The sequence below is a fragment of the Moschus berezovskii genome, chromosome 19 (assembly GCF_049115385.1).
Source record: "Moschus berezovskii isolate FMDL1 chromosome 19, NW_MosBer_1.0, whole genome shotgun sequence".
Lineage (NCBI taxonomy): Eukaryota > Metazoa > Chordata > Mammalia > Artiodactyla > Moschidae > Moschus > Moschus berezovskii.
The window spans coordinates 72343230-72369669 of record NC_142478.1 but is presented as its reverse complement, the minus strand read 5'-3'; the positions used below and the strand labels follow the sequence as shown (position 1 = coordinate 72369669).

The 26440-nt window shown below is 45.6% G+C and overlaps 1 protein-coding gene across 1 annotated transcript in view; it reads right to left on the bottom strand.

Annotated features, from left to right (window-relative positions):
- Positions 1–14965: 14965 nt before the first annotated feature.
- Positions 14966–26440, bottom strand: part of HORMAD2 (HORMA domain containing 2) — a 57950-nt gene continuing 46475 nt past the window's right edge. Inside the window, exon 10 of the mRNA XM_055405250.2 lies at positions 14966–15120. Coding sequence (XP_055261225.1) covers positions 15016–15120 — 105 coding nt within the window. The 3' untranslated portion in view covers positions 14966–15015. The remainder of the gene's footprint in view (positions 15121–26440) is intronic.

The window sequence follows — 26440 nt, the reverse complement described above, 5'->3', positions numbered from 1 at the left end:
AGGATGGGGTAGACAGCCACCAAGATCAGATGTTGACTGTTTAGCAGAATCATTTCATTAATCGGTGTGCCTTACTGAAAGACAGCCTTCGGGACTTCACTGGTGGTCCAGTGGCTCACTCTGCACCCCCAATGCAGGGGGCCTGGGTTCGATCCCTAGTCAGTGAACTAGAGCCCACTCTGCTGCAACTAAGAGTTTGCATGCCACAATTAAGACCCAGCACGGTCGCGTTTGTATTTATTAAATATAAATACATATATTTTTAAGAAGACAGCCCGTGACTGTAGGGAGGGCGCTGCATTGAGCTGGACAAGGTGCGGGCCAAGCGGACTGAGGGTGGGGGGAGCAAGGCCAGTGCAGGCCCCGCAGCCCCCAGACCCAGGTCCTAGCTGAATGCTGTGGCCCAGGCCAGCCAACACAAGCTCTCCATGCTGCAGGTGACAGTCGCTCCCCACCTCGAGAGAGTAACGGAGCTTCAAAGAAACAATGGACGTTAGAGGTGCTCTGTAAATCCCATGAGAAGGCGAGTTCTGTGTGGTCCTGAGTGGAGGTTTGGTTATTTTATCTGCCCAGGCCTTCTCCAGGGACAGGTTGTTAGTCTGGTCGATCAACCCCTCCCTGAAGGAGGCTCTATGGAATCTGGGAGAAGTGGGAACCCTCCATCCTTACCAGGCTGATGGTTAGAAGAGTTGGTTAGTTTCCTGTCCCAGTGCTTTGTCATTCCCCCCGGGATGAGAAGACTCAGACCGAAAGAAGTAGAACTAGTTTTCAAAACACTTGCAACGGAAAGGAAGAGGAAACAGATTTGACCTGAGTTTTAGGGTCAAAGAAAAATTTAATTTTCTCCCTTTGGCTGCTTGGTATTGTACCTTACAGTTCAGACAGCTCCTGTCTCATTAGCTCCAAGCGAACCTAGGACCAATGACTATGGGTAAAATGTTTTTTAAAGGGAAGACAGGGCAGTGGGTTTAGGGGCTCAAGTTTGTGATATCTAGTTTCCAGAAAAAGCCAAGTTTGACCTAGCAGTCGAGATGCTTACCTGATTTTCTGGTTGCACAACTCAAGTTAGAACATTGGACAGGAAGCTCCGAAGCATTTAACTCTGTTGTATGCAAACTCCAGAAGGTGCTTATTGGGGAAATTTATGTGCGTGTGAGATTAATTCCCAGCGAGGGCCCTCTGAAAATCCTGGCCCTGGGCCCCCCGCTCTCAGCGTCCTTATCTGTAGGTGGGTAAAACAGCTCCAGGAAAGAGTGAGGATGAGTGCATCTGTGTTTCTAACAACTCTGTGACTCGACTTTTTCAGAAACAGAGGTCATTCTCTGACTTCCCCTTTAAAATATTGTTCTCTGTTTCTGCCGTTGTAATTAGAGCTAGAAATTCAATTAACAAGGAAGGGGGGGAGAGAGAAACGGTCTTTCCAAGCCAGTTTCCTTGTGCTCCCGAGAGATTTTGCGGTTAGGTCAGTCCCATCTCTGTGCTGCTTACTTCTCTGGCTGTTGACGGGATGGCATGTGACTTGGCCAAACGCTGTCACCATGTCATGGCAGTGACCACTACCGTCTTGGCTTCCGAGACTGCTCTTCAGTGTCTTGGTATATGATACCAGTTTTTAATAACAGCTCTGTTTACCAGGCAAATGGTTCTTTCGAGCATTTAGTATTATTTTTGCAACACCTGTCAAAGAAAGAGAAAGTGGCCAGGCCGGGCTGTGACGAGAGGCCACTGTGCTTTATCGGGGCTTCGGGTTTCCTGTTGGCCAACCCACATTATTCTGTGTACCCAGACCCACTCCCCCTGCCCGCCCCGGAGGAAACTCAACAATATGCAGTGGGCACGACAGAAGCGCTTTGAGGGAAGAGTTGTGCTATGTTTCCAGACACAACACGTTTTTTGGTTTTTGTTTTCAGGTCACTTAAAAGAAACCACGCTGAGTCCATTTTCAGAGAAGTTCTTTGCGTTTGGGGAAATAAGGCCTCTTCTAGACCAGATGCTGCCGAGCTCCCCTCCCCTAGCCCTATGTATGTGTGAGCTCTGTTGCTCAGTCGTGTCCAACTCTTTACGACTCCCTGGACGGTAGGCCTGCCAGGCTCCTCTGTCCATAGAATTCTCCAGGCAAGAATACTGGAGTGGGTTGCCATTTCCTTCTCCAGGGGATCTTCCCAACCCAGGGATCAAACCCTCTTCTCTTGTGTCTCCTGCATTGGCAGGTGGGTTCTTTACCACTGTGCCACCTGGGTAGCCCCCCGCCCCCCAGCCACCTCCAATCATAAGTGCTTCCAAAGTTGACTGGGTGCGTATTTACAAAGCAGACACAGGAAATTGAATGTTCAATCAAATTAATATCTCTCCATGGGAGAAAATGTTCATAAGATATAGAAAAGTGAAAGAGGGGATTTGATGAGAAATTCCACTAAGTTAAATCCTTTTGTACACACACATACACACACACACGAAATACTCTAAAATGGGTGGTGAGACTACGAGTAACTGTTCTCTTCTTCTTGTTTTTCTTATCTTTCTAAACTCTTTACCGTAAGCAGGGATTTATCCCCGTAGCAGAGCATGGTGAGTGAGAGGACAGACTTCGGAGCCAGACTGCCTGGTCTGAGCCCTGGCCCTCCCACTTCCCGTGGCGATGCTCAGCGAATTACTTGATTTCTCTGTGCCTCATTTCCCTCATCTGTAAAATGGTGGTAAGGACTGTACCTACTATATAAGGTGGTTGTGCCACTCCAGTACTATTGCCTAGAAAATCCCATGGATGGAGGAGCCTGGTAGGCTGCAGTCCGTGGGGTCGCTAAGGGTCGGACACGACTGAGCAACTTCACTTTCACTTTTCACTTTCCACTTTCACACATTGGAGAAGGAAATGGCAACCCACTCCAGTGTTCTTGCCTGGAGAATCCCAGGGACGGGGGAGCCTGGTGGGCTTCCGTCTATGGGGTCACACAGAGTTGGACACGACTGAAGTGACTTAGCAGCAGCAGCAGCAATTAAAGAGTTTGTGTGTACAAAGTGCTTAGAACATGTCTAGCACTTTTGTTCAATGAAGAAAATAATTTTTACTTTCTTTTAAATTTTAATTGGAGTATAATCGCTTTACAATGTTGTGTTAGCTTGTGCCCTACAACAGTGTGAATCGGCCATAATGTATACATGTATCCCCTCCCTCTGGAGCCTCCCTCCCACCCCGACCCTCCCCTCCTAGGTCATCCCAGGGTGCCGGGCTGAGCTCCCCATGTTGTACAGCAGCTTCCCACTGGCCATCTGTTTCACATGTGGGACTGTGTATACCCCTCCCAATCCGTCCCACCGACTCTGCTGCTCCCCCTCCCCCAAGTCTGTTCTCTATGTCTGCGTCTCTACTGATGCCCTGCGATAGGTTCATCAGTATTTTCATCAGTACCGTTTTTCTAATTTAGTCGAACTGTGGCTAATTTTCTCTGGAATGCTCTTGGCCGTGGCATTCATGCTTTATAACACCGACCGCTGAAGAGAGGGTACATATATCCCTAGGCCTGTGTCTGCCCTCAACTAACACAGTTAGGGTGGACACGTGGCATTTCCTGGGTGGCTAAGATTCTCAAAGCTATTTGCCAGGTCAAGACAAAGAGCAGGGATTTCCCAAGGGTATACTGTGACCTCCCCCCCTCCCCACCACAGCCTCCCCATTTGGTCATAGCCGAGTGACGACAAGTCTAATTGTCTCCTAAACCGCAAGTTATACTATCACAGTTTGGCTGGTGACGTCCACAGAGCTGGAAGGCCCCTTGACCTTTGGTAAACGATGCCCCATTGCCCAGATTGAAATGCCCTGGGCAAACCTGTGCACAGCGGTACGTGCTTCACTTCCTCACGTAGGCCTGGGAGGAGCAGAGGGAAATGGGAGCCGGCTTTGTGGCAGATAGTCAAATAATTGTGAAATTGTTCATGAACTGATAGGAGAAGGTGAAGGAGCTAATGACGAGGCAGAATGAGCTGGGGAGATCTTTTCCCAGCACTCAGAAGAGGATCCACCCAAAAGCACATCTGTGACCATTCACTTGTTTTGCAGACCACAGACTTGAGAGGTGGAGCTCATTTTTCATTTCATAATAATAATAATATATATATGTGTATGTTTGTGAACCGTAGCCTAAGAACTGACAGAAAGAAAGGAAAAAAGAAAAAGAAAATGCCTGAAACAGGGGATTCCTCCTGCTTGGGGGACGAGACAGGATGGCACTGAAAACCATGTAAAACCACACTGAAGCTGTTTCCTTTCAGCCAAGGGGAAAATATTCTAGAAAAAGGAAACTCCAAAACTCTTGTTTACCCAGCTGTCTGTACAAAGTGAATTATTCATGATTAAATGTGAATAATAAACCTATGCAAATATTTGTTATATTCTCAGTTTTGAGGAGGTTGGGGGAGCAGCAGGAAATGAAGTCACTTTAAGGTGATTTTGTTAACTATTTTCTTTAGAAATATATAAAGAATATAGGTTTTGATTTTTATTTATGTACAGTCTTTAAAAAAAACAAACCACCAGGTTGTGTTTTCTTTAGGAGGTTGTGTCCTGTTGGAAATGACAATCTGAAACTTTTCCTCTTAGTTATGATGACTTTTATATAATTTCCTTAGAAACTAATTGTGAAAGTTTTTTTTTTTTCCCCTGACATTAGAGGGTTAAAAAGCTTACAGCAGAATCTCTTCTCTAATGGGAAATCTTAACTGACGAGTTTCCAAGTGTCTGCTGCTTCCTGTAAATTCTTGCCTTTGAATTTCAGTTATCGGTTTTTGATAAAGGGAATTTTACAATAATACTGATACCTGGCAGTTTGAAGCCGTTTGTCTGTTTTTGCAGAATTGGTTTAACAGTTTCCATCAGAACTGTTAGACTTTTAGCTGGAACTTGGTGAGGTTTTATGTAGCTTGCCCATTCTAAGAAACACTTAAAAATCCAAGCAATTGCCAGACAGTGTTTAATCATCTTGTAACTTTTCAAAGTCACTTAACACAGTGTGTCACCATTATCTGCTAAAGAGTTTAAAGCATGCAAATGACCATTCTCTGTACTGTAATGGTAAATGAGTTTCAGTCACAATAATAATTTAAAAAAACAACAACCCTTTCCCCTGGGCTCCATCCTTATGGCTGAGTTCATTCCAAGCAAAGCCCATGTTATAGCTGACCACAGACCAGGTTCAGATAAATCTCACTGTTGCTCAACAGTGACCTCAGTCTCTGGAGGAGGGGCCAGAGGACTGGCGTGGTCCCTTCTGACTGTGAGGACCAGGCTTTCTCTAGTTGTCGTTCAGCCGCTAAGTTGTGTCTGACTCTCTGCGACCCTGTGGACGGCAGCACCCCAGGCTGCTCTGTCCTTCACCATCTCCTGGAGCTTGCTCAAACTTGCGTCCATTGAGTCGATGATGCCACCCAGACATCTCATCCTCTGCCACCCTCTTGTCCTTATGCCTTCAACCTTTCGAGCTGGGCTTCCCTCCCCGCGAACCACCCCAAGGCTCAGGCTGCGGACTTCCCTCCAGGCGCCAGGCTGGTGCTTAGAGTGGACTGCCGCCACCCCTTGCTGCTGCCTCCTGGTGGTTCACAAGCCTAGACGGCTGCTGGCTGCTTTTTGCTGCTAGTGGAACATAAGAAGAGAGGAAATAACGGCCTTGTCCAGAAATAAAGGGAGAACCAAGATTACGGTTAAAACCGACTTTGACAGGATCTCTAGTCCATTCTGCACGTCACGCTACCCCGCCCCCCGCCCCCCTCAGTTTACCTAGAAACCAACAAGTTGGTGGCTCATCAGTAACTAGCGCTGTAGTTTTTTTTGCCGTTATCTCTTTCTTCTGCTGTTGCCATTTCTGGAGATTTGGACTGAGTGACACAGGCCATACAGAGCAATGAGAGACCAGAAAGTCATCTAATCTACTCCCCAGGCTTTAGGCTGCACTGAAACCAATCTAGACTTCCAGAGAGGGTAATTCTACCACCTTCTCTTGAGTTTGAATGAAACATAATCCATCCTAAGTCCCTTATCTCTCTCTCTTTTTTATTAAACTTTTTATTTTGCACTGGAGCAAGGCTGAATATCAATGTTGTGATAGTTTCAGGTGGACAGCAAAGGGACTCAGCCATACATATACATGTATCCATTCTCCACTATCACTTATTCTATGTTAAGCAGAGAAAACTGGGTTTTTAAAAAAATGTTTATTTTCAGTCATTCGGCTGTTCCGGGTCTTAGTCATAGCATGTGGGTCTAGTTCCCCGACCAGGGGTTGAACCTGAGTCCCCTGCCCTGGGAGTGGGGAACTCTAGCCGCTAAACCACCAGAGGAGTTCTGAGAACTATTTTCTTATTAAAAAGAAAACACATTAAAATTGCATTGTAGGGTTAATTGGCAATATTTGTAAGTGGCAAACATAGGTCTCAAATAAGAGGAGGTAATAAAGAACTAGAAATTTTTAGAGAAATGTGATCTATATTTAATGAAACCCCATCAGTGAGTGAAGGCTTCCCAGGTGACCCTAGTTAGTGGTAAAGAACTTGCCTGCCAGTGCAGGGGACAAGAGACTCCGGTTCCATCCCTGGTTTGGGAAGATCCCCTGGAGGGGGGAATGGCTACCCACTGCAGTATTCTTGCCTGGAGAATCCCATGGACAGAGGAACCTGGCAAGCTATCGTCCGTGGGGTCAGAAAGAACTGGACACAACTGAAGCAACTTAGCACACACATCAGTGAGTGAACATTGGTTTCATTGTAAACATTTTCACTCTCCTGTTTCTCCCAGGATCTGCAGTTATCTGAGCAAACTTGCCTCTCCCTTTATAGGAACTGGTCTCAGGATTTAGAACGGTGGTGTCTTTCTCAGACTGTTTCAGCTGGGGAGCCATTTCGTTACGTGCCAGAAGTTTCTGAACCTGCAGTGTAATTAATTCCTTTAATAGGCTTCTCTCTAGGGAAGGCCCATTAGCAGACATCATTATGAATTAACATCTGAGTCCAGAAGAAAAGCCCTTGGAGGCAACAGTAAAAGAGATCCATCTCTGTTGAGAGATGTGGCTGGGGGACTTAACCACATTCCTTGTGGTTTCAGAATGACATGCGTGTTCTTGGACCTGTAGATAGTCAGAGATAGTTGTCTTCTCAGTAATACCCTGACCACACCAGCTCTTTAACATTAAGAGCTAGCTCTCAATGTTGTAATTTCTTAGAAGAGAGCAGCGTGGTGAGTGTGCACACTGCCTGCGGGCTGACTGATGCCTGTGAAGAAAGGCCACCAGCCACTTAAAATACACTTGAAGCTGCTGGACAAATCCATTCTAGAGTAACGTAAAATTCAGGGTTCCCCCCACGTCCCACCTGCCTTGATCCTGTTAAATAGTAATGAAATCTTTCTTGGGACTTCCCTGGTGGTCCGGTGGCTAAGACTCCGCGCCCCCAACACAGCGGGCCCCGGGTTCAATCTCCTGGTCAGGGAACTAGATCCCACATGTGACAGCTAAGAGCTGGAGCAACCAAATACATAAATACTAAAAAAAAAAAAAAGTAATGAAGTCTTTCTGCTGGAGTCTGAGTATTTTCTTGATTATTTTCACATTGCTTTGGGTTCAGAAAAGACCCTGATGCTGGGAAAGATTGAGGGCAGGAGGTGAAGGGGGCGACCACAAGTAAGATGGTTGGATGGCATCATTGACTCAGTGGACACGAGTTTGAGCAAACTCTAGGAGCTCGTGGAGGACAGGGGAGCCTGGTGTGCTGCAGTCCACGTGGGTGCAAAGAGTGGGACGTGACTGAGTGACCGAACAGCAACAAAGCCTGTGTGACTTTGGGCAAGTGGTTTCGCTTCGCTGTGTCTTAGACATCTCGTCTGAAATCGAGACGACAGCAGGACCTGCCTCCTTTGGTTGTGGGGGGGATTAAATGAATGAGCACGAGTGGGTGGGTGCTCAGCAGAACGCCCAGCCCAGAGCGAGCCCCGCCGGTGTTGACTAATACCGCGATTAGCTCGCCGAGTGGAGGTCGCACTGCAGCACGCAGGCCTGAATCCGGAAGCCGAAAAGCTCTGACAGAGCAGAGGAGTGGGTGTGTGGGCCCAGGGCGGGGCCCAGCTGCAAAGGGACACGAAGGAGCTTCTGGGGGTGGCAGAAATGCTCTGTGTCTTGACTGTGGCGGCAGCTACCCTGGCTTAAACTTAAAAAAAAACCCACTCACTCAGACCGTTCTTTCCCTGATCACCCCCTTTCACGTATCAGCCTTGGCGTCTGGGTTAATGCAGAGTTTGCCTGGTTGAGGTTGTATCTCTGAGCGATTTCTTCTCCAATGCCCCTCCGTGTGGCGTGTTCACCCTCACTTCCATGACCGTGTCAATAAATGCACCTGGAATGGCGTGTGTGGCCATTCTTTAAAAAGGAGGGAAAGAAATAGACGTGCATATGCTAGTAGGTTTATCTGTTTTTTGTCCTAAACTAGCTCTAGGAAGACCTATGAGAAAGTGGTTATCTTAGTCATCGGTGGGAATGGACCTCGGGACAGGGCGGGAGGGATGTGTCTAGTTCTATAGCCTTTTGTTCCTTTTGAATGTTCAATCCCGTGAATGAATTACCTAATCAAAAAAATAAATAAATAAAACGTAGGCAATAACAAGAACCCTGCCGAGTTCGTCCATTTGTTCACCAGATATTTACTGGGCGCCCACCACTTGCCAGGCAGGCAGCAGGGTAAGGTGTCCAGGGTCATGTTTCTCCTGTGCGATCCTTCACAAACGGTGCGTCACAGGCCCTGTGTGCTTGTTCAGCCTGAAAGCGTGCTTACAGGAGATAGAAAGGGCCCGGGTTAATTACAGTGGCCGGGGCTGGCATATGATTTAGGGAGAAAACAAGGTCAGGGTCAATTATGGTATAAGGACTTCCTTCCACATACTGAAAACACGCAGAGAGCCACAGCGTGGCAAGGGTATGCGATAATACCTCGGCCCTAATGTGTCTGCAGCATTAACTCTCTTTGTGCCAGGCATTCTCCCAAGTGCTTCACGTGAATCAGCTCACTCAGTTTTCACGATAACTCTGAAGGGAGGCACTATCATGGCCCCCGCTTTTACACATGGAAATTAAAGCGCAGAGAGAGCAGCCAACTTGCCCAGAGTCACACAGCTTGGAAACAGGACAACCAGGGTGTGAACCAGGTGGTGTCTAAACTCCAGAACCCTCAGCTTTTTTTTCTTTTTTAAAAAATTTATTTATTTTAATTGGAGGCTAATTCCTTTACAGCGTTGTGGTGGTTTTTGCCATCCGTTGACGTGAATCAGCCACGGGTGTCCATGTGTCCCCGTCCCGAACCCCCTCCCACCTTGCTCCTCATCCCGTCCCTCTGGGTTGTCCCAGCATACCAGCTTCGAGTGCCCTGTCTCATGCATCGAACTTGGACTGGTCATCTATTTCACATATGGTGCTGTTCTATCAGATCATCCCACCTTCACCTTCCACAGAGTCCAAAAGTCTGTTCTTTACACCTGTGTCTCCTTTGCTGTCTCACATATTTGGTCGTTGTTACCATCTTTCTAAATTCCATATATATGCGTTAGTATACTGTATTGGTGTTTTTCTTTCTGATTTACTTCACTCTGTATAATAGGCTCCGGTTTCATCCACCTCATTAGAACTGGTTCAAATGCATTCTTTTTAATGGCTGAGTAATACTCCATTGTGTATATGTACCAAAGCTTTCTTATCCATTCGTCTGCAGACGGACATCCAGGTTGCTTCCATGTCCTGGCTATTATAAACAGTGATGCAGTGAACATTGGGGTACACGTGTCTCTTTCAATTCTGGGTTCCTTGGTGTGTATGCCCAGCAGTGGGATTGCTGGATTATATGGCAGCAGAACCCTCAGCTTTAACCACTTCAATCTACTGTCTTTTGGGAAAGGATTTAGAAAATGTTCCTTTGCTCCGTCTCTGTTGAAATTCTACCTTTAATAACAATGTCACAGAATAGAATTTTACAGCTTGGAGAGCCCTCAATATTCTCAGTGTTTACTTGGTTCTTCTTTTTTAAAAAAATTATTTTTATTTATTTGGCTGCACCAGATCTTAGTTGTGGCGTGTGGGGTCTTCGGTCTTCATTGTGTGGGAACTTTAGTTGCAGTGTGTGGGATCTAGTTTCCTGACCAGGGTCCCCTGCACGGGGAGCACAGAGTCTTAGCCATTGGACCACTAGGGAAGTCCCCTCATTTGATTTGATTCTTATCCAAAGAGCAACATCCTGGTCAACTCAACTTGAACACTTCTAATGATGGGGAACTCATTACAGCCGGAAAGAGTCATGGGCTGACAGTTTTAATAATGGAAACATTACATCCTCGTGCCAGGCGCTGTTCTAGGGCATATGAAGGAGAAAGTCTTCCAGCTGTGGAGCCCAAACCTGCCTCCCTGCAGCCTCTTCCTACTGGGTCTGTGTTCTGTCTTTGGAACAACCCAGGTTGGGCCAGTGGCTCCCTCATCTCCTGACGTGGCCTCACAGTTTGCAGACAGCTGTGAGTTCTCCCTAGACGTTCTTCTCCCCTGTTTATCCAGTCTCTTCTCATATCGCATTCTCAATGTGAGATTCACTTTTCTTACAAACAAGCTTCTGTTTTAAAATGCAGATGTGGGGAGGGCAGCCCTTTGAGCTTCATCTGAAGCTTGCCTCCCTCAGACTGTTTCAAGGGAAAGAGAATCTCGATTTGGGAAAGGAGAGGGGAGAGTGCTGAGAACAGAAGCAGTTGGGAGTGTGGCTCGGGTGTTGATGCAGGATCTCGCGGGTAGGCAAAATGCCACTCTGGGACCCCGAACTCCTGACATGAAGCAATGGGACAGGCCAAGAGCTAAAAATAGGACAAGTGATGAACACCTGTTGAGCACCAGCTGTATACATGCTGGGCACTTAGCTTGAGTTGCCTGGCTTAATCCTCACAAGTGTGTCACTAGGAAGGCACTGCTGTTATCCAGAGTAACCCGAGCTGGAGCAGGGAAATAGCCTGTCTAAAAAATGCCAGCCAGGTTCGGCAGCCACACCCTAGCCTTTTCCTTAACAACCTTGCTCAAAGAAAGATGAAAACCTAAATTTGCCTGCTCACCCTGGAGCTGATCAATAATTATTCAGATGGAAGCCAGATGCCCCAGACTTCTCCAGCCTTCAGGAGTCCTGCGATACCCAGGGAGGAACCCCACTCTTATACCAGCTTTCTGTCCCTAAGTATTTGAGTCCCGGAGGAACGGTGCGTGCCCCACCAGTCTGTCTTGGGTGTTTCTGGCTCTCCGAATCTGCCTGCCTCACCACTCCTGTCGGGGAAACCTTTTACAGCTGAACCTCAGGGCACAGCCAGGACCGGATGAGAGTGTTTAGGGAGGCTTGTCCCCAAGGGGGTCCTATTGAGCAGATCTCATGTCCAACTTCCAGCTGGGTCGTAGGGGTTAGTAGACCCTCTGCCTCCCCTATAGTCGGCTACTGGTAACCGTGAGTCTGCCACCTCCAAGAGTCAGTCTCAACAGCTTTGACACTCCCTGTTTGTAGAGATGTAGTCACCCAGGGGAAGTGATGTGAGTCGATTAGCACCTCAGGTCTTTCCATTTCTGGGTAGGATTTTGGATTTACCACTGCCTAACCAAAGAGCCCACTAATTAAGGCCCTCATCCTAAAGGAAACTGCAAACTACATAGCAAGTCTCAGCCAGGGCCTCATTACACACACACACAACCACATTGAAAATATTACCTTTTAAAAATACATATGTATATGCGCTAATAATTTCTCAAGAGGATACATCTGGAACAGAGGCATCTCCTCGTTTGCACAGCATCTCGGACTCACGCCGTGCGAGGGCTGCTCGTCACCTTGACTCTCATGAGCACAGTGCAGGCCTCATTTCATCATCTGGGTCTTCCTTCTGACTGAGGATGATCACCACCGAGAATTATTTTTACTATAAATCCAGAAACTTACTGGGAATCTCTAAAGATCCAGTACTACTGGGTTTGAAACAGTGAACTGACAATGTTAAGACACCCTAAGAACTGGCTCTAATAGTGTTATTTTTTTTTAATTGTATATTAACACATATATGTGGAATCCAGAAAAACGGTACTGACGAACCTATTTGCAGGGCAGGAACAGAGATTCAGACATAGAGAACAGACTTACGGACACAGCAGGGACAGAGGTGGGATGAATTGAGAGAGTGGCATTGAAATATGTCCATTACCATGTGGAAAACAGACAGCTAGTGGGCAGTTGCTGTTTAACACAGGGAGCTCAGCCTGGTGCTCTGTGGCAAGCTAGAGGGGTGGGATGGCATGGGAGGGAGGCTCAAGAGGGAGGGAACACAGGTATGCCCGTGGCTGATTCACGCTGATGTGTGGCAGAAACCGGCACACACTGTAAGCAATTATCCTCCCATTTAAAAAAAAGGGCAAAACATGCACAACTTTGAACTTGTGTCAATGTCACTTTGATGCTGCTGAATCTTTCCAGTCTCTTCCTGGTAGAGGTGAGCTGGAGAATGAAAGGACCCTGACACCAGAGGGACCTTTGAGAAGGGAAATGAAGGTGTGGTTTCAGTGCCTGGCTTCAAAGGCTGGTGGCAGTCGTGAGCTGCACCAACCCTCTTTCCGGCTAGACCAATTTTCTGTAAAGACAGAAAAACCGCAGGCAGCCCAAGTCAGATTTCCCCTGCATAGATTTCAGTTTAACGACATCCCAGTTTCCAGGCACCCTGCAGCAGATCTTTGCAAGCGCCGGTGCTGCTGGCTGAGGGAATGGCTAGAGCGCCGCGGTTTAGGCTCCCCAGCCGGGGTCTGAGTTGTCCTTTTCAGTGAACTTCTAGCTTCGTGAGGAACCTGTGGTTATTCATTCCATTATTATTAAGGACAGAAATGAATAGGCTACAAAAAGCGTTTTTAAAAAAATTTTTTTCCTCTCCCCATCCCAATAAATTATCCAGTAAATAGAATTGAACACTGTCCCATGTTGATAGCTGGCTGAACATCTGAGCGCTGCTGTGTCAAACCTGCAAGTTCATGTTTTCATGGCTCTCAGATCCTCTTGACAACGCGTCTCCTTGATGTGCCCAGCCAGGGCACAGGCCCAGCACCTTCTCTCTGCTGCTGAGACACGTGCTCACAGACACACACGCACGCTCGCTCTCCCTCTTTCCATCAGACACACACATCCCGTTGCAGGAGGAGAGGGTTGTTAATAGAGGCAATAAAAGCACTGAAAGACTATCTAGACAGATTCAGGCTCTAGACTTTGACTTAAAGGATCTCCCACCTTAGGCTCAGTTTATGAAAATTATAGATTGAGAGCTAAATTCCTCTTTTAAACAAAATGGTTCTCTCTGAAATCCAAATTGACTAATTACTGCCTATAACTCGTCTGCTCTGAGAGTCAGAGCCTCCTGGGGTATTGACAAAGCTGCTTGGTGTTCAGACACCTGATGCTCCAAGGCAGGCTCACTGCCTCACAGGGTTCACCCTGTCAGATTTCTGACAACCTGTGGAGTTCAAGTTCCTCCTGACACTGAGCGTGAGTGACCTCCTATAGCTTTTGCCAGTCTGGTCTTAGCTCTACGCTCTGGAGAGACACAAAACAAACCTAATCCCTCTACTAGACAGCTAATCTCTTCATATGATTCTCTTAAAAGAAGTTATGGTGACTCAGGCTCCAGTTCTATCAAGGATATAATAAGCCCGTACCTTCCCCTCCTTTTCCTCTTAGCGGCAGGGTGAGCTCATGGGAGGGCACTCCACGTGCTGGGGAAGGAACTCGCTCCTCCCTGGCAGGCCTCACAGCTACAGCCCAACTCAGGAGCCCAGTCGGGGGGCTGCCTGTGGGCAATCGGAAGTTGGAGAGCCTCCCGAAGGGGAGTGTGACAGCCACAGGCTGCCGCTGGCTTGAGTGCATGTCTGGGCCCTGAGAGTCTCCTCTCAGCCCAGATCAGAGGTCTGTCCTGGGATCTGAGTCTTTCCTGTGCATTAGAACCCAGGGAGTTCTCCAGAGGGCCCACCCTCTGGGGTTCTGATGAATAGAAATGAGGCAGGCCAGGTAGTCTGCATTTTAACAAGCACTCCAGGTCCTGATAGCCTCACTACACTGATCTGAATGAAGAAAACTAGACGAGACAAAAAATACCTTGTGTTTTGATTTTATTTAACCAGAAAGCACACACACTTACAACATTTAACCTGTTGGTCCTGTCCATTTAAATTATTAAATTTCATGGTATATAAATAATTCAAATAACACTGACATTTAAGATTCATCTGATGCTAATTATTAAGTCTATCAGAATTCTTCCAGATGACGGGAGGACTGGGGGCACCATCTGCAGGTTACAGACTGATGAGCTGAAATTTGGGGTGGGTGTCACAAGGGCTCTCGGAAGGGAACCAGTCTCCTGCCCGCAGCCCGTTCCGCAGGGCCAGCTTTGGGGAGCTCTACAGGGAGACTACGCTTTGGTCCAACACTTGGCTGATTAACCTCGTGACGGAAGTTAACACAGAAGCCACTCCTGGATCTGCACGCCACACACCACACATGCTGTGCGATTCTGTGGGAATTCGAATGAGCTGCAGAGGGATTCCAGCGCACAGGTTGCAGCAAGCTGAAACCTTCTGCGGTCGTCTGAGTACCTGGGGAGTTGACTTATGCAAAGAAAATCCTCTTTCCTTTGAGAAGGACAGTTTGTTTCTCTTCCAAAGAGCTGCTGTGGTTCTTTTCCAGCTATAAAGGGTGTCTCATCTCTAACTCCGCCTCAAAGTAATGCTGGCCCCAAGCAGTCCTGGTGACCTCGTTTCCTTGTGGCCAAGTGAACCCATGTCCTACCCGGTCATTCAGCACTTAGTGAATTAACACAGAAAGTTGAGCAACACATTTAGTAAAGGGTTTTGGTGATAGGAACTTACTTTCCTACTAAAACACTTCATGCACACTTGTTGTAAAATGAACTTATTTCAGAATAAAAGTAGTAAAGGCAGCCAAGTTTCACTTTCTGTCAGGGGTGAAGACTTTCACTGGTTCGCTGACCTTCCTCTTCTTTCTGGATCTCTCAGAACTTTGCTGACTGCACATGAAATTCATTCTTTGAATCTGAGAATCACAGAGAGAGGCGCAGTTCAGCAGAGATTCTGATATCTGCACAAGGCACACAGGACACACCAAGCATTAATCCCCTGAGTGGCATAACGGGTCCAAACCCGCCTTCCTGCAGCTGGGCTAGCCCTGCTCGGAGGCCCTGCTGCCAGGAGCGGAGCCTGGCATTCCAGCTTTCAGGAGCTGAGGCCCCTGGAGAAAGCCAGGTTCGGGGACAGTTTCTTGGCTCTCTTTAGTGAATTCAGCACATCCAGCTCTTGAGAAAAAGAGCTGTCAAGAGGTGGGGCCAACAAGGAGCCATTAAGGGTCAGGAGAGATCTAGGGCACTGATAGCTTTAGAGGCACTTATAATTCAAGTCACCTTTTCAGTGAGCAGAATCATACAGTCTTACCTTTTATTAACTATAGGTTCAGATTAACAAGATGGGACCATGACCACCTTTCTGCTTGATGAGAATTATGTTATCGACGAAAGAGAATTCGGTTAGTGAGTTGATGGGGACTCAGCTTTGGTAAAGATTTTAGAATTTATTTTTGCTTAACCGAGTGAATAACTCGATGTCAGACAATCCCTGATGCCTGGAATTCCAATACAGGCATGGAGGACATTTTTATATTTTCCAGCCACTAGATGGGAGGAAAGGTTTTTCCATGTTCTCTGTTCTTTCTTTGGAGGAAAATGGAATAAGATACATATTTTAAAGCAAGACTTCTCAGAATATCTAGTAGAAGTTCCAACATTATTCTTTTATTTTGTTATAGGTACGGGTTATTATCGTTGACGTGCTTTTACTACAAAATAATGGAAGTAGCAGTAAAGCATCTAAGTACCATATAGAACCAAAGATTAGTTCTACAAACACCTAATTTCATCACCGGTTTTGCATTTTAGAAAGTAGTTGAATTTCTGATCTCAGAAACCACAAATTCCCTTTGGCTTAAACCAAGACATTGGCTATATGGAACAGTAAAACTCTGAGAAAATAAGTAGAGCTGCTCATTAAGTAACTGGTTTGCTTGGATATACAAAAGTTTGAAAGGTCTGCTCTGAAGGTAAGGAAATAACAACATAAAAACCCAAAGCACAAAAACCAACTTCTTTATCTGGGAGGTGAATTTGTTTCAGTGTAGCTGTAAGAAAAAGTACTTGGTAAAATCTAGCTTTTCTAAGAATGTTGCTTGGGTATCCTTTCCATTCACATGAAATTATCCTCATGTCTATCAAGTCAGCTTACACTGGGAAGAAGAGAAGATGGATGTACAAGTTGGTCTGATGGTTTGATAGTTGTGTTCTCTTTTTCTTCTTTGCTCAAGTCAACCGAGTTTTGTGACAAGCTTCAGAGCTTTGATTTTATTGCAGTGAGTTCACTGAAGCATCTTCATAGTGTATACAAGGCAACTAGTGAGGTCTGGGAAGTTCAATGGTTTATAGAAAACTAGTGGGTTCGAAAGCAAGTGTGTGATCAGTTGGGATGCTTCCTAACGTGGATAAATAGTCCGCGTTCTGGACTGTATAAACCCGCAAACTGATCCATACAAAGCAGCGTTTGAGAAACATCTTTCAGGTGTGCTCCAACTCGCTGAGTTTGCATGGCTGATGCCAAAGCCACCCAGGCAAGCATTCACTGAAGGTGTCCAAGTTTAAAACCTGGGATTCACCCACGGCTACGCCATCATCCTCACCCTGAAGTCTAACTAATAGCTAATTCCAGTTGAGCCTACCTCCTTAATATCTTTCAAATCCATCCATTTTTCTCTCTTGCCCTGCCTCTGGTTTGCTGTAGGCCAGTATCATCTCTCCCAACGCCTGGATCTCAAACTCCCACTCTTCCTGCCTCTCCAATCCACTCTCCCACTCTGGAGCCTAAGTAGTCTCTGGTTAATTCCTACTACATGGCTCTCCTGATTCTTCACCCATGTTAGTGACTTCCCATTGGTCTCAAGACAAAGGCCACACTCTATGGCCCTGGCCCATCTCTGCAGCTCCATCTTGTGCTAGCCTTCCTTGGCCAGTCGCAGGTCTCACGTGGCCCCTGCTCGCCCTACTCTGGATGTGGCCTCTGATGTCTGCTCCCACATTCTGCTCCTGCTCTGTCACTGGGTGCAGGGAATTATTGGCTGAATGAATGAATGTGTTCTGTGCTGGCACTAACACCGTGTCTCTGGTAATGTAAAAGTGCATAAGACACAGTTGTTTTCAAGGACTGAATCTTGTAAGCGAGAGACATTAAGCACATGATTGCAAAATAAGGCAGTACAACATAATAGACATTCATTCATTCAGCAGTTATTAATAGAGTGCCAGCTCTGTGCGTGGTATTGTTCTGGTGCTTGGGGCACATTAGTGAACAAACGAAGATACAAATCCTTGCCGTGTAGATTTTACAACCCAGCCATGTTACTTTTTGGCTTAATGATTGCCTGTGGCATCTCACCACTTTTAGGCAAAGCCCAAAGTACCTCCCTTGGCTTTTTGTACACCATCGGTGGTTCTGGGAAAGGGAGGGGCCGCAGAGGGGCTCTAAGACCCTGACGGCAGCTCCGCACTCATTCCTTAGGAAAATGCCCCTGCCCCCAACTCACACACGCATCCGCTGTGATGGGCCATTTGCCATCTGTGGGGGCTGCTACCCCCACACACCCCCCAGTCCGAGCCGCCAGCTGCTAGGGCCTGGCCATGCCCAGCAGTGTCGGCCGCAGCTCCTCTGCTCCGCCTCTCGCTCTCTGCCCACTCAGTTTTCTAGCCCCCGTGAACGGCAAATGGCCCATCACAGTGGATGCGCGTGTGTGTGTGCGTGTGTGTGTGCATGTGTGTGTGTGTGTGAGTTGGGGGCAGGAGCATTTTCCTAAGGAATGAGTGCGGAGCTGCCGTCAGGGTCTTAGAGCCCCTCTGCGGCCCCTCCCTTTCCCAGAACCACCGATGGTGTACGAAAAGCCGAGGGAGGCACTCTGGACTTTGCCTAAAAGTGGTGAGATGCCACAGGCAATCATTAATCAAAAGCTTAGTCCTGATCCTGGACCTCTGCACACGGGGCTCTGTCTGCTCCACAAGCGCTCTCTCCTCCGCCGGTCCTCTTTTGGCCTGATTAATCCCTACTCATTCTCCCGATGAAGCGTTTCCTCAAGAAGCTTGCCCTGCCCCTGCCCCATGAAGCTGGGTACCCCAATCATAACAGAGTCCCAGGAGATTGGGCACTTGCCTGTCTTGGTCACAACTAGCACACAGTAGGGCCTCAATACATGTTTGTGCTGTGGATGAACGACGGAACCTGTCCTCGAACAACACTGCCTGCTGTAGAGAGGTGTGTGGAGGCATCAAGCGGGTGCAGGGCGGTGAGTCACGCTACTGGAGTAGTCGGGGATAAACTTGGGCGCCGGTGCCGGAGAGACGCCAACAGTGAGAGAAGGTTTGAGAAGTAGAGTCAGTAGGATGGTCAGCTGGACACAGTGGTACAGGAGAGGTGGGGAGGTCAGCAATGACCCCCGTCTCTGGCTCAGCTAACTTCAGGGATGGAGGGCCTGTTCTCTCAGGCAGAGAACAATGAGGGTTTTGAACCTGCTGTATTTGGAGTACTTGAGAAACCCCAAGTAGACATAGGGGATCGGCAGCTATGTATGGAAGTCTGGAGGTCGGGATGGAAGTCTGGGTTGGCCGTGTAAATGTGAGAGTCATCAGCATATGGAGGCTAATTAATGCCGTGAGTGTGGAAGAGTTTGCTTATTGAGAGATCAGAGCGTGAGAAGGGAAAGGAGGCCAGGATACAGCCATAAGGAACTCCAGCACTTAGAGATTAGGCAAGAGAGAGCCAACAAAGAAGGGCGAGAAAGAAAGAAGTCTTACAAAGAAAGCCAAGGGAAGAGAGGTTTAAGAAGAGGGAACACAGAAAAGAAAAGCGATGAAGACTTCTTTTCCTGTAGCGTCAGGGGTTGCTGAGAAGTCAAGGATGATCAGGACTGAAATACGTCTACTCGATTTAGACAGGGAAGTTACTAGCTGCATTGGAGTTTGGGGGGCAGACGTCACCTTGAAGTCAGTTGAAGAATGCATGAAAAATTAAAGACATTGAGACAGCAAGTATGCAAAGTTTTATAAAAAGTCAAGAGGGAGTGACCAGCTCAACTTGAGGAATTTAGAGAAGGCCCCTAAGCATAAGAGAAACATTGAGATGGGTCTTAAAGTATGGGTTCACTGCACTGAAGATGGGGAGAGTGGGTAAGAGAGGTCACTCTAGGTGGAAGGTTCATTCAGCACGTTTAAAGCACTAAGGTATGAAGAGACATGGAAGGTACATGCGACAGTGAGAAATGTCCCTTTATTAGATTGGCCCTTAGGGTGAGGTGCTACATATCAACACTCTCCTGTTAAAAAGGTAAATTCCCCCGTAATTATTACTCAGTATGACATTAGTGTAAATTAACTTATCAAATGGTCTTTTCACAGGCTTTGGAAAGACGACAGATAAGAATCAATACAGAAAGAGCAGTCAGGGCACCGTGCTTTGCATTAGGAGGTTGATCTGTCTGGGGAACAGAGCGGGTGGGCAGCCCCAGACAACCAGGAAATACCGTGAGAACTTTTTATGCCTGGGGTGACAGTGCAGAGAATTTTGTTTATTACTTCAAAACTATCTGCCAGGTCAGATCTGGCGAAATGTTCTCTGTTTAGAAAGCCAGTCCTTGCCAGCATAGATGTATACATAATCAAGTGTTAAGTATGGAATCTCTGGACTTAGAAATTCCCAGATCAAGGACATTTATGGTTCAGAGAGGGTTTGTGCTCTTATAACTAAGTTATAGCCTTGATGTTAGTTTCCAAATCCTCTCCCTTAAAATGTATCTTTTTTGCACAATGAAAGGTAGATCAACAGTGATTATCCAATAAATGGTATTAGCATGAATGGAGCTTGTAGTTAACATTGTGATGAATGAGCGGTTAAGAAACCAAACGCTTAAAGGGAATGCTGACCTGTGAGCTCTCTGATGTGTTGGGAAGTGTCTTGCATTTTCCTGGGATTTATGAAGAGTTTGCCCACTGACTTAGGGTTCTGGACCACGTTTATCTCTATTTGGGAGGTAAATATGTAGTCTCCTTAGAAATCACATATTTCCATTAATCTCTAAAGTTTATTCTATCAGTTCTTCCTTCCTGTACATTTTCTAATGCATCATGTGGCTTTAAAAGTTCCATAATTAATTCATTTACTCAGCCAATGTTTGGGGCATCTTCTCTGTGTCAGATATTGTGCTGAGCACGAAAGACACGAAGCTGATCATGACATACTTCATGTCCTCTAAGAGATTATGGTGGGGAAACAAACTGGCTACAGATGAAATGATAGAGTCATGTGTAGGGTACAGTGAAGGTTCCAAAAAGATCTTATCAGCTCTTCCTGGGGAGGCCTGGCAAGGCTTCAAAGAGGATGTGAAACCTGAACTAAGAATGGCGAGATGAGCAGACATTCACCAGGCAGATGGCATTAGAGAGAACATTCTAGACAAAAGAAGCACAGGGATGGGATAGAAAGCAGAATACCCCCTGGAGGACTGGGAATCGTTCAGCGGGAGTAACAGCAAGGGCATAGGGTGGTGGGCTGGGTCAGACAATGTCATTCTCCCAAGTCTGGACTTTTTGTGCTGTCATGGAGTGCCTCCAAAGAGTTCTCAGAGCAGGTGTGTTGTGGAAAGGTCCTGATGGCAGCAGTCTAAGGGGTGAGCCGGGGGCAGTGAGACGAGGAGCAGGAAGGGTACTTCAGGAGAACTGATCCAAGGGAGAACAAAGGCTGCAGTGAGGGGAGCCCACTGCGGGCGATGGGGGCAGAGGGCAGAGGAGAGAGAGAGTGAGGGTCTGACCCTGGACCCTGACACATCCTTGCCACTCACTGCGGTGGGCACAGAGATGGCAAAGGAAAGGAAGGAGCAAAACAAAATGGCAAAAATGATCAATGATGCCTCTAATCAAGATGGGAAACAGAGGAAGCGGAGGGGGTGGGTGGTAGAAAAAAGGTGGGGAGGGTGCGTGGAGAAGTAGCTGACTCTGGTTTCAAGATGCTGCGTTGGAGGTGAGCTCTCCAAATGCAGATGTCCCCCAGGGCCCCAGCTGGGTGATCTGGAGCCCAGGAGGAGGGAGGGCACTGGGTCAGGAGCACAGAGGGGGTGTATTCACTTCACATCAAAGATGGGCCATTACCCGAGCTCCAGCAGGAAGGTGGTGGAAGTGGCTGTAGGTACAGGTACCTCTTTAAACAGGGGGGCAGGAAGTTGAATGATTCGTTCCTGATGGGCTTAGTCATTTCTATGAAGTAGAGTTCAGGGCACCTGTCTAGAAAGGGAGTCAATTGTCTTGGGTGGCACTGAAGACACTTAGATGGTGTAAGCAAGGAGAGTGGAAAGGAGCCACTGAAGGACTTTCAAAATTAATAGTTATTGCTTAGGATCCAGGTAACTTTAAGATACAGCACCTTCAAGTGAAAAAAATGTAACTTTGACATATTAAACATTTTGCTCTTCTTTTGACAACCATTTGAATGCTTACAATAGACTTGCTAAGAACATCGCAAACGTTATCTCATTTATTCCTTGCGACAACTATGTGAGGACAGAGAGGGGCTGCTTATTCCTCTCTTACAGGTGTAAAAACTGAAGCTCAGAGAAGTGAAATGACTTGTCCACTTCACACATTTAGTAAGTGGAAGTTTTGAACACAAGTCTCCTGGCTTCAAATTCAGTACTTTTTATAATCCGCTTTCAACCCAAAGGGGAAACAAAGGTAGGAGAACGCAGCCCTCAGAACTCTGGGTAGGGCTCCTGGGTTTCTGTCTGAGGCTGACCACTGTTGGGCACAGCCTGCCTGGACCGCAAATGAAAAGCCAAAGCTGAGTTCATTAATCTTCCTTTGTGACCAATTTTTCCTCCTGACGTTTCAATTTCTGTTCATCACCATTTCCCAGTCATCAAAGGTGGAGAACACAGTCACCCTAGATTCCCCTCTCCTTCCCTAATGCCTGCGAGCGCTCTTGTAATGAGTACGTGAAACAGCACGGGTGGAGCGCCTGGTCCATCTCCCACGCGCAAGTCCTTCAGCGCCCAGAGGCTGTCATCATTCCTACTCCAGCCAGACTGGATCCTTGTGGTAGGCTGAGAAGGGCCACCAAAAGATGTCCATGGCCTAGTCCCTGGAGCCTGTGCATAATACCTTATATGGCAAAAAAGACATGGCAGGGGGCGGTCTCTGCAGGTGTGCCTGAGGGTCTTAAGATGAAGAGGCTATCCTGGATTATCCAGGTGACCCCACCCATGAGCACGTGTATCCTTATAGGAGGGAAGAAGAGGGACGCTGGAACACTGACAGATGAGGAAGAGACCGTGTGACCCCTGAGGCAGAAACTGGAGTGATGTGGCCATAAGCCAAGGAATGCCAGGGCTACCAGAAGCTGGAGAAAGCAGAGAACCAGTTCTCGCCCCTAGATCATTTAGAGGAGTATGGCTTGCTTTCTACCCAGTGACTGAGTTTTGGATTTCTGGCCTCTAGTGAGAGAATACATATCTGATGGTTTAAGCCTGATGAGATTTGTCGTCATTTGTTACAGCAGTCCTAGGAATCTAACACAGTTATTCCCCCAAAACACCTCATTCTCTTCCCTCTTCTCTATGTCTTCCACGTTTCAGAAGACAGAAATCTTCTCTTATTAATACTTACTCTCTTAGGGTTTGAATAATTCTTTCAAGGTCAATCTCTAAAAGTATTTCATCCACAGTCTTTCCTGTTTCTTTAATCTGAGATGCATTTTCTTTCCTGAGCAAATACCCACAGCACATTTTTTGTAATTATGTTTCCCTGACAGCATTAATAAACAACTTGTCCTTTCCCTAGAACAGGGTTTTAAGTTCTTTAGGAATTAATTTGTATTCATATGATTTTTAGACTCCCTGCAATGCTTTACATGGTGTCTTTTACACACATCAGTAATTCTTTTGCTATCTATCTGAACTACTTACGAAAGTACTCAATTACATAGTTACTCACACATCCTAAAGCTGCACTGTCAATATGGTAGCCATTAGCCATACGTGACCACTTAGATTTAGTCAAAATTAATTAAAATTTAGAATTTGGTTCCTCAGTTGCCTTAGTCACATTTCAAGTGTTCAGAAGCCACCTGTGGGTGCTCAATTCAAGTGCAGAATAACCACATATCAGACAACACAGATACAGAACACTGTCATCGTCACTGAAGTTCTCCTGCACAGAACTGCTTCACAGCGGCAACCTATGACGAATCCAAGCAGACAGGTTTCCTAGGGACCGTGGTGACAGTAGAGAAATTAGAAATAAATTTTCCTCAAAAACACAAAGACCCATTATTGTAAAAAAGTCACAATTTCCAAGACTACTTTATCAAATCAATGCAATCCCAATCAATATCCCTTTAATATGTCTTCTGGAACTGAAGATGATTCTAATAGTTGTCTAGAAGTGAAAATACACAGAAAAATCTTTAAAATACTGAAAAAGAAGAACTATGAGCGGGGGGGGGGGGGCGGAGTTGCTTTTCCAGACTGCAAACACAGAGTAGTTAAAACACAATAGCAATAAGAATAGACATATGAATCAATACAATAAAATACAATAGCAAGTCTAAAAACAAACTACCTAGGATTTTTAATTTATGACAGAAACAGCATTCAGATTAGCAGGGAAAGGGTAGCAATTCAACACCAACACAATGGGAGGGCTCTCTCACACCAGGAAAAACAAAACCCAGCTAGCTTAGGGAGCCAAAAGTAGAAACTAAAATAATTTATTAGAAGAAAATGTATCGATAGAAAAACTCCTTAGAAGAAACTATGGAAAAACACGTTTATAGCTTTAGCATTGCAGACATTTTTTTTCAAAATGTTTATTTATTTGGTCACACCGGGTCTTAGTTGCAGCCTGTGGGATCTAGTTCCCTGATGGGGGTTTGAACCTGGGCCCCTTGAGGGGTGCAGAGTCTCAGCCACTGGACTACCAGGGAAGTTCCTGCAAAGACTTTTTAAGCAAGATATAAAATGGTAAAACCATGGAAAGTTATCCCATGTTCCTAAATTGGAAGACCTAATGTTAAGTTGCCAATACTACCCAAAGCAATCTACAGATTCAATATAATCCCTGTCAAAATCCTAGTGACTTTTTTTTCCCCCAGAAATAGAAAACTTCATTCTAGAATTCATATGAAATCTCAAGGGACCCTGAATTGCCAAAACAACCTTGAAAAAGAAGAACAAAGGTATAGGCCTCACATTTTTTATTTCAAAACAACTACAAAGCTACAGTGATCAAAATGTTGTATTGGCCTAAAGACAGGCATACAGACCAAGAAATAGAACAGAGTCCAGAAATAAACCCTCACATATATAGTCAAATGATTTTTGACAAGGATGTCCAGAGGGGATGCCCAGTGGGGATTGATTTTTGACAGAGGGAATGCCCAGTGGGGAAAGGAAAGTCTTTTCAAGAAATGATGTTGGTAGACCTGGATATCCATGTGCAAAACAATGAAGCTGGACCCTTGTACCACATACAAATATTAACTCAAAATGAACTGAAGACCTAAACATCAGAGCTAAAACCATAAAACTCATAGAAGAAAATGAAGGGGGAAGCCTCGTGACATTGGACTGGGCCAGACTTTCTTGGACATGACACCAAAAACACAAACAACAAAAGAAAAAACAGATGAATTTAACTTCATCACAATTAAAAACTTTTGTACACCAGAGGACACACCAAGAGATGGACTAGACAACCCATAGAATAAGAGGAAATATTTGCAAGTCATATCTTGTAAGATATTAACATCCAGAATATATAAAAAACTACAACTGCAACAAAACAATCTGATTAAAAAGTGGGCAAAAAAGAAAACATAGAAGTGGCATAAAAGCAAATGAAAAAGATTGCCAACATCACTAATCATTAGGGAAATGCAAATCCAAACCACAGTGAAGTATCACTTCATACTCATCAGGATGGCTATTAGTAAAAAACAAGAAAATAACAAGGGTTGGGGACAATGTGGAGAAATCGGAGCCCTTGTGCATTGCTACTGGGAATGTAAAATGGTGCAGCTGCTATGGCAGACAGCACGGCAGTTCCTCATGTAATCACAAATGTAATTACCATACGATCCCAACAATTTCACTGCTAGGGATATGCCCGAAAGAGCTCAAAGTGTGAACTTGAACAGGTATTTCTACACTCACGCTAACAGCAGCATAATTCATAATAGCCAAAAAGCGGAAGCAATCTCAGTGTCCAGAGATGGATGAATGGGCAAACAAAATGCAGTGTATACATACAATGGAATATTGCTAATCTTAAAAAGGATGGAAATTCTGACACATGCTACACCATGGATGAACCTTGAAGACATTATGCTAAGTGAAAGAAGCCAGTCACAAAAGGACAACTAGCGTATGACTCCACTTATACGGGTTTTCTAAATATACTAACAAGGAAAAATCTCTAAAACATATGTTAAGTGAAGGAATCAAGTTTCAGGAAAAGATGCCATTATCCCATTTATGCTTTAAAATACCCACAAACAGATGCATATATGTGTGTACCTATGTGTACATATATATGCCATGCATGCATACACTCCTACACGTGTATATAGTGCTATTCAGTAGGAACAGATGCAAGACACCATTACAAGCCACATATAAAATCTAAGATTTTCTGGTAGGCACACTGTAAAAAGTAAAAGGAAACAGAGGAAATTAAGTTTTAACAATTATTTGATCCAGTATATGAAAACATTATTTCAATATGTAATCAATATAAAAGTGAGATATTTTACATTTTTATACTATGTCTTTACAATCTGGTATGTATGTTCCGTGTCCAGCACGCTTCAACTCAAGTTAGCCACCTTTCAAGTGGTTCACAGCCACATGTAACTCCTGGCTACCATGCTGGACAGCACATCTTGTGTGTATGTTTTAAATTCAAAGTCAGTGATATGGACTGTCCTTATTGGTGGTTTTTGAATTATCTGTGAGAATGTATTCATGTGTAAATTGTATTGGGTTGACCAAAAAAGTTCATTTGAGTTTTCGAAACATTTACAGAAAAGCCCAAACAAACCTTTTGGCCAATCCAATATAATTAGTTACATTAAAAATCTGAAGTTCTGTATTTGTTTATTCTGTTAAAACTAAATCTTTTATTAATTGCTATGTTTATAATCAACAATCTTTATCTCTTTGTTTTCCTTTATTTCAATGTGATGAAAGTTTTATTACATTATTTTAATTCGTAAACTGGGAAAGTCAT